This window comes from Rhinopithecus bieti, unplaced genomic scaffold (assembly GCF_001698545.2).
Source record: "Rhinopithecus bieti isolate Rb0 unplaced genomic scaffold, ASM169854v2 scaffold_26426, whole genome shotgun sequence".
In the NCBI taxonomy this organism is placed as follows: Eukaryota; Metazoa; Chordata; class Mammalia; order Primates; family Cercopithecidae; genus Rhinopithecus; species Rhinopithecus bieti.
The window spans coordinates 579,199-587,769 of record NW_016811945.1 but is presented as its reverse complement, the minus strand read 5'-3'; the positions used below and the strand labels follow the sequence as shown (position 1 = coordinate 587,769).

The window sequence follows — 8,571 nt, the reverse complement described above, 5'->3', positions numbered from 1 at the left end:
GAGCTTGCGGGGAGCTGAGATCCGGCCCCTCCACCCCAGCCCGGGCGAAAGAACGAGACTCCATCTCAAAAAAAAAAAAAAAACAAAACAAAAAACAAAAAAGGCCGGGAGTGGTGGTTCACACCTGTAATCCCACAACTTTGGGAGGCTGAGGTGGGAGGATTGCTTGAGTCCAGGAGTTCGAGACCACCCTGGGCAGCAAAGTGAGACTTTATCTCTACCAAAAAATTTTAAAAATTAGCCAGGTATGATGTTGCACACCTGTAGTCCCAGCTGCTTGGGAGGCTGAAGTGGAAGGATTGCTTGAGCCTGGAGGCTGAGGCTGCAGTGAGCTGTAACTGTGCCCCTGCACTCTGACCTGGGCAACAGAACAAGACTCTGTCTCAAACAAACTATATCTCATTCTCCTCTCTCTGCCCCAGAACTGGCATAGAAATCCATGATCACACTCTAGGTCACAACAGCCAGGGCCTATCTCTGACCAGGTAGGAAGGACTCTTGGGCCTTCCTCTGGAGCCCCTCTCCCTCAGGACCCTTTATTGACCTAGAGGAGCCCCTTGACCCAGCTGGATGGCCATCCTGGGAAAGTTCTGAAGGGACCCCATGGTGTCATCCTAGCTCATGCCACTGCGCCTCCCTCCCACAGGCCAGCAGGGCCCTCCTCACAGCCGCACATCCTGGGTACCTGTGGTCCTTGGTGTGCTAACGGCCCTGGTTACGGCTGCTGCCCTGGCCCTCATCCTGCTTCGAAAGAGACGGAAAGAGACGCGGTTTGGGTAAGGGGATGGGGATGTGGAGGGAGAGGCAGGTGGTGATGAAAGACCTTGGAGCTGATCCCAAATCCTGGGTTTTCCTTTAGGCAAGCCTTTGACAGTGTCATGGCCCGGGGAGAGCCAGCCATTCACTTCCGGGCAGCCCGGTCCTTCAATCGAGAAAGGCCCGAGCGCATCGAGGCCACATGTGAGTGGTGGGCGATCGTGGGAAGGACAAATGGGTTGTCGTGTGCCCCTATCTGCATTATTTTACCAAATTATTAATTCGACTGATATGTGTGAACATCAGTGAGCCCCAGGCACACAGACCTGCCTGTGTAAAGTTCACCACCCCAGCCGTGGGAGACCTAAGCTCATCTCTATGCTCTGAGGGCAGAGTCTGGGGTATAAAAAGCAGGCTGGGCTTTGGCTCAGGAATCAGAGATCCCTCTTTCCCACAAACCCTTTCCCAACAGTGGACAGCTTGGGCATCAGCGATGAACTAAAGGAAAAACTGGAGGATGTGCTCATCCCAGAGCAGCAGTTCACCCTGGGCCGGATGTTGGGCAAAGGTATGGGGAGCTGTGTGGGGATGGGCATGGCTGGTTTGCTGTAGCTGGAGGTGTTTGGTCACCCCTGTCACTTTGAGGTTGTGGGTTTAGGTTGGCTCCTGTAAACAAGATATGCTTGTAGACTCCTGAGTGTGGGATGTTTGGGGGGAATGGTGGCTGGGGACAGGGAGGGCTGAGGAGCTGCTCCCTGCATGCTCTTGCTTTGGCTACTGGCAAGGGTGCCTTCTCCAGTGGCCCCAGAGTCTGCTGACTGTGTCCCCATGGAGGGTCACTTGGGAGGGAAGATGGCAGGGAGCAGAGAGCCAAGGAGACTCCCTCACTTGGACTGGTTCCTAGGAGAGTTTGGTTCAGTGCGGGAGGCCCAGCTGAAGCAGGAGGATGGCTCCTTTGTGAAAGTGGCTGTGAAGATGCTGAAAGGTGAGTGGGGGATTGTTGTGGCCTGAGGGCATCATTTGGAAGGGTAAGAGGGGCGACTGACCCTGAAGCAGGCTCTGCTTAGCCCCTAGATTTTCCAAGAAGAGCTGGGCAACACTAACTGGGATGCTGTCTTTACGGCACGAATAATTCACACTTATTCATGCCCAGCCATTGCTCTCTGCCGTCGGCAGTGACTGTCCTCTGAGTCCTCTCTTGGGTGATTACAGCTGTGGTTGGTTGACCTGCTGGGCTCCCAAACCAAAAGGAAGGGAAGGCATTAGTAAGCAGAGAAGTTGCTGTATAGCGCCACTCCTTGGGGATTTCTCCTGCTCATGGCTGGGCTGTTTCCTGGGCTCGCTGGGAAGCCTAGGACATCTGAAGGACAAGACCTAGGAGGCCTGGGTCAAAGCTAGGGACACATCTTGTTTTATTCCCTCCTTCCCCATCCCTTTCTCCTAGCTGACATCATTGCCTCAAGCGACATTGAAGAGTTCCTCAGGGAAGCCGCTTGCATGAAGGAGTTTGACCATCCACACGTGGCCAAACTTGTTGGTGAGCCCCTTTTTGGGGGAGGCAGACAGAGAATAGGGCTAAAAATATGCTCTACCAACATGAGAGGGCAGCCTGTAAGAGAGACGTTTGGACTCATCTGGTAAGTAAATAGATGGCAAAATAGCAAGGAGGGTCCTGGCAGAAATCTGAGGTGAGGAGTGCCAAAGGTCCGCACATGAAGACTGTGTGGCTGGGTGTGGTGGCTCATGCCTATAGCCCCAGCACTTTGGGAGGCTGAGGTGGAAGAATTGCTTGAGGCCAGGGGTTTGAGACTAGCCTGGGCAGTATAGCAACAACCCATCTCTATTAAAACAAAAAACAATACACACACGTGTACAAAAATTAGCTAGGTGTGGTGGTATGCACCTTTGTCCATCCACGTGGGAGGCTGAGGTGCAAGGATCCTTTGAGCCCAGAACATTGAGGCTGCAGTGAGCTGTGATTGCGCCACTGCACTCCAGCATAGATGACAGAGCAAGATACTGTTTCAGAAAATACAAAAACTGCTTGTGTGGACAGAGAAGGAAAGGAAGGGGACAGAAGATGCTCTAGGGATATGGGAGCAACCAGAGTCCCTCCTGGGTAGTCCCCAGACCAGTGTGGAGCCTATGAAAAAATAAACAGCAGATCCAGAGCTAGAGATGGGACCCAGCAGGTGGGGACTTATGCAGACACCTGAACTGCCTCTTGACCCTTCTATGCTCAGCTCCTGACTCTCCCTTGTCCCAGGGGTGAGCCTCCGGAGCAGGGCTAAAGGCCGTCTCCCCATCCCCATGGTCATCTTGCCTTTCATGAAGCATGGGGACCTGCACGCCTTCCTGCTCGCCTCCCGGATTGGGGAGAACCCCTTTGTGAGTACCTGGTGTGGGGATGGCCAGGGGGAAACGGGTGGGAACACAGGGCCTGGAAAGGCATAGAGACCCTGGCAGAGAGGGGCTTGCTGGGTAGGGCTGATGGAGCTGGGTGGTAGTAGGAGGGGTCTGAGTTTGAATCCTTTTAATCTAGCAGGCTTTCTTTTCTCTCACAAAACCCTGCTGAGAAATATAGGCTGGGCAAGGACCTTTTCTAGGGGCAGGGACTTGTGGAGCCCCAGGGTGGGGAGTCTTGGCTTCCAGGCTTCCTCTTAGGCTAGCTGAAGCTTCCTTGTCTTGGGAAGGCCCCTCCGTCCCTTTTCTTCCTTCCAGTGATTCTGGGGACAGCCTTCAGGCTTTCTGGCCAGGGACCCCCATCCATCCTGCCCCAGCTGGGTGGGCAGGTTAAGCCTGAGCTTGGCCTGTCTGTCCACTAGAACCTACCCCTCCAGACCCTGATCCGGTTCATGGTGGACATTGCCTGCGGCATGGAGTACCTGAGCTCTCGGAACTTCATCCACCGAGACCTGGCCGCTCGGAATTGCATGTACGAATTCTGGAGGACTCGAGGGTGGGAGACAGCAGCAGGTGCCAAGAGGAGCTAGCTAATGGTCGGCTCCTGCCTGGGACAGTATCTGCTATGCATGGGGGTAGCTTGGGAGCAAAGATGTCCTGACTCTTGTAAGGCTGTGAGCATGGCAGAAGGCTGACTCCCTCCCTCAACGCTCCTTGTAGGCTGGCAGAGGACATGACAGTGTGTGTGGCTGACTTCGGACTCTCCCGGAAGATCTATAGTGGGGACTACTATCGTCAAGGCTGTGCTTCCAAATTGCCTGTCAAGTGGCTGGCCCTGGAGAGCCTGGCTGACAACCTGTATACTGTGCACAGTGACGTGGTGAGCAGGGTGGCCCGTGAAGCTTGGTGGGGACTAGTGTGAGAACAGACCTTTGGGATCCTTAAGGGCCTAGCCAAGTCTGCTTTCTGGGGTTTGGTTGCCTGATGATGAGACCCTGAGCTCCAGGCTGTGCTTGTCCCAGAGCCATGGCTCTCTTCCTGACTCAGGACACCTAGTGACAGCTTCTCCCCCAACCTCGATTCTGTCCCAGTGGGCGTTCGGGGTGACCATGTGGGAGATCATGACACGTGGGCAGACGCCATACGCTGGCATCGAAAACGCTGAGATTTACAACTACCTCATTGGCGGGAACCGCCTGAAACAGCCTCCGGAGTGTATGGAGGACGTGTGAGTATCCCGGGAAGGGGGCTCTGGAAGGAAAGGGGAATCTGGAGTTTTGGCTGGTAGCTGCCACCACAGCTGCTGGCCCAGTGGGAGCTAAGAGCCTCAACTGGACCTTTGTTTTTTTATAGAAACATCCTTGTAGTTGGAAGACTGCACTCCACCTCATACTCACTGTTCATCTACCACCTCCTTGTTTTCTTTCTTTTCCCCCTTCCCATCCCAGATTTCTTGCTTTAGCCTTTGTCTATCAGTCTCTTTTCTCCAGTTTGTAGGGAGAACCAGGAACCCCAAGAGCAGAACAGAAGGCACAGTGCTGAGTAACAGTGTGGGAGGTTTCCCTGCCATCTTCCCACCCATAATTCCTTTTTTTTTAAAAATTTTTATTTATTTTATTTTATTTGTTCTACCCCAGTGAATACAGCCTTTGCCCTAGAGACCCCAGCTAGTCTAAGAAAACTTCCTAGGCTGAGCTCTCTTGGGAAGCTAAGATAAAGAACTGAGTTCCTGGGAATAAGGGAACTGCCTCCTCTTCTTTCTGCAAGCCCAAAGCCCTCAGGACCAGGCAGGCAATGATACCATCTACTTCGCTAGAGTGATAACAAACCCCTGTGACAAGATAATGGGAAGTGTCACTGACATTAGCTAGGCATTTAGGCATTCTTTCAGGTAATCTTCCTCTGACCTTATGAGGAAAAGACTATTATTTATCCCCACTTTGTAGACGAGATAATAGGATTAGAGAGATTAAGTAACATGGCCAACGTCACAGAGCTATTAAGTGAATGAATTGGAATTTGAACCTAGATCCCTGTGGTTTTAGAGTACGTACTCTTAACTCTTTATGACAGCAACTGTGATTTGTCTGTTCTAGTCTTACACTCCCACTCCATCCAAGCCAAGGGCTCCCTAGGCCTTCAGACAACATTTTGTGAGTATTTTTTGTTTTGTTTTTGAGACAGGGTCTCGCTCTGTCACCCAGGCTGGAGTGCAGTGGCGTAATCTCTGCTTACTGTAGCCTCAACCTCCTGGGCTCAAGTGATCCTCCCTCCCCAGCCTTCCAAGTTGGGACTACAGACATGTGCCACCAAACCTGGCTAATTTTTGTATTTTTGTAGAGACAGGGCTCTGCCATATTTGTCAAGCTGGTCTTGAGCTCCTGGGCTCAAGGGATCCACCTGCTTTGGCCTCCCAAAATGCTGGGATTACAGGTGTGAACCACCAAACCCAGCCCAGAGGAACTTTCATGAGCCCCAGTGGGAGTGGGAGCCACTGTGACCAGATAAAGAATCTGCTCCATTTCTTGCTCTGGGATTGGACTTCCAGAGGGCCGAGGTCATGGACAGGCACAGGAAGGCTCAGCCTCATGGTGGGATCCTTCCCTTTGACAGTGGGTTTGAAGTGCCCTGAACCCAGGCTGTGGGTGGCTGACTCATCTGCACCTCAGAGGGAAATCTTGAGTACACAAGCCAGGCCCTGGCCCTCCTGTTCATTCAGCAGAACTTAGGGTATGGCAAGGGGCAGGAAGCTCACGTCTCCCTGTGGCTGCAGCCTGCCTCAGTTCTAATCTGGAGCTGTAGAAGCTCTGATGGGCAGTGGTGACCAGACCCCAGTGCAGCCTCCTCCCCAGCTGGAGCTGGTGCTGTCATGCTGTCAATGGAGAGTGGGCGGGCACTGGCCTCACCCAGGCAGCCTGGTGGACAGGCGCCAGTTGGCTCCTAGCACAGCCTTGAGAATGTGTCCCATTCTGGCCATGTACCCGAGGCCCCAGAAAATTCCCGTTCCCACGACCTGCTCAGTGTCTGGCATGATTACTGCCATTATTGGGGGCCCCTGCTGGGTGCGCTGGTGTGTGAGGCAGTACTTGGGGCTCTTGTCGTGGGCATAGGCAAGAGAGTCAGGCATTTGCTTTCACTGGACTTGGTCTCAGTCTCTTCCCATTAGCTTTTTTGGTTTGTTATTTTTCCACCTCAGCCTGAGGCATTCCTTGGGCACCCTGAGTGATAGGCTTCAGGGAATTTATAAGGTTGCTGAAGTTGTATGTAAAAAAGCCTTCCTGGCCTGCATGGTGGTTCACGCCTGCAATCCCAGCACTTTGGGAGGCCGAGGCGGGTGGATCACCTGAGGTCGGGAGTTTGAGACCAGCCTGACCAACATAGAGAAACTCTACTTCTATTAAAAATACAAAATTAGCTGGGCATGGTGGCATGTGTCTGTAATGCCAGCTACTCTGGAAGCTGGGGCAGGAGAATTGCTTGAACCCGGGAGGCAGAGGTTCTGGTGAGCTGAGATCACGCCATTGCACTCCAGCCTGGGCAACAAGAGCAAAACTCAATCTCGAACAAAACAAAACAAAACATTCCCATTGGGAAGAGAGCTGGAAGCTTTTTCCAGATACTCAAAGGTTGTATATGAACAGTGAGGACTTTTTTTTGAGACGGAGTTTTGCTCTTGTCGCCCAGGCTGGAGTGCAATGGCGCGATCTTGGCTCACAACAGCCTCCACCTCCTGGGTCCAAGCGATTATCATGCCTCAGCCTCCAGAGTAGCTGGGATTACAGGCATGTGCCACCTTGCCCGGCTAATTTTGTATTTTTAGTAGAGATGGGATTTCTCTATATTGGTCATGCTGGTCTCGAACTTCTGACCTCAGGTGATCCACCCACCTCGGCCTCCCAAAGGGCTGGGATTACAGGTGTGCGCCACCATGCTCAGCCAATTTTTGTATTTTTTAGTAGAGATGGGATTTCACCATGTTCGCCAGGCTGGTCTGGAACTCCTGACCTCAAGTGATCCTTCCGCCTCGCCTCCTAAAGTGCTGGGATTACAGGCATGAGCCACTGCACCTGGCGGATTTTTACTTTTTTTTTAATAAGAGAAAGGGTCTCGCTCTGACAGCCAGGCTGGAGTGCAGTAGTGCAATCACAGCTCACTGTAGCCTCAAACCCCTGGGTTCAAGAGATCTTCTGCCCAGCCTCCATAGTAGCTGGGATTACAGGTACTTACCACCATACCTTGCTTATTAATTATTTTTTTTTTAATAGAGACATGGTCTTGCTGTGTTGCCCAGACTGGTCTTGAAATCCTGGGGTCAAGGGATCCTTCAGTCTCAGCCTCCTGAGTAGCTGGGACTACAGGTGCATACCACTGTGTCCGGCTGTACAGTGAGGATTTACTGAGTAGGTACTGCCCACTCAGCATAGGAGGGACTTTGGAGCCAACCCCCCTAGCTTCAAATCACAGCTCTGTCACTTTCCACGTGTGTGACTTTAGTCACGGTTCTTTTTTTTTTTTTTTTTTGAGACGGAGTCTCGCTCTGTGGCCCAGGCTGGAGTGCAGTGGCCGGATCTCAGCTCACTGCAAGCTCCGCCTCCCGAGTTTACGCCATTCTCCTGCCTCAGCCTCCGGAGGAGCTGAGACTACAGGCGCCCGCCACCTCGCCCGGCTAGTTTTTTGTATTTTTTAGTAGAGACGGGGTTTCACCATGTTAGCCAGGATGGTCTGGATCTCCTGACCTCGTGATCCGCCCGTCTCGGCCTCCCAAAATGCTGGGATTACAGGCTTGAGCCACCGCGCCCGGCCTAGTCACGGTTCTTAACCCTTTGTGCATGTTTCCACACTTGTAAATGTGGAAATGATCTCTCTCTGATCATTGCTTTCATAGGGTTGTTGTGAGAATTAAATAATAAGCCAGGATGTGCCTTTAATCCCAGCTACTCAGGAAGCTGTAGTGGGAGGATCACTTGAGGCCAGGAGTTTGAGACCAGCCTGAACAACACAGCAAGACCCCATCTCTACAAATATATTATTTATTCATTTATTTATTTAATTTGTTTGTTTATTTTGAGACGGAATTTCATTCTTGTTGCCCAGGCTGTAGTACAATGGTGTGATCTCAGCTCACTGCAACCTCTGCCTCCCGGGTTGAAGCGATTCTCCTGCTCAGCCTCCTGAGTAGCTGGGATTACAGGCACGTGCCACCATGCTGGTCTAATTTTTTTTGCATTTTTAGTAGAGACGGGGTTTCTCCATGTTAGTCAGGCTGGGTTCGAACTCCTGACTTCAGGTGATCTGCCCACCTTGGCCTCCCAAAGTGTTGAGATTACAGGCGTGAGCCACTGCACCTGGCCACAGTGTATTTTTTAAATGGCCCAGTGTGGCCGGGCGCAGTGGCTCACGCCTGTAATCCCA

General features: G+C 52.3%; 1 protein-coding gene across 1 annotated transcript in view; it reads left to right on the top strand.

The window, feature by feature from the left end:
* The window catches only part of TYRO3 (TYRO3 protein tyrosine kinase), a 20,365-nt gene that overhangs the window by 8,888 nt on the left and 2,906 nt on the right, over window positions 1-8,571 (top strand). The window contains 9 exon segments of the mRNA XM_017895450.1: window positions 647-776; window positions 860-960; window positions 1,229-1,324; window positions 1,661-1,741; window positions 2,201-2,293; window positions 3,023-3,144; window positions 3,582-3,691; window positions 3,880-4,039; window positions 4,251-4,387. Of these exon segments, the coding sequence (XP_017750939.1) occupies window positions 647-776; window positions 860-960; window positions 1,229-1,324; window positions 1,661-1,741; window positions 2,201-2,293; window positions 3,023-3,144; window positions 3,582-3,691; window positions 3,880-4,039; window positions 4,251-4,387 (1,030 nt within the window).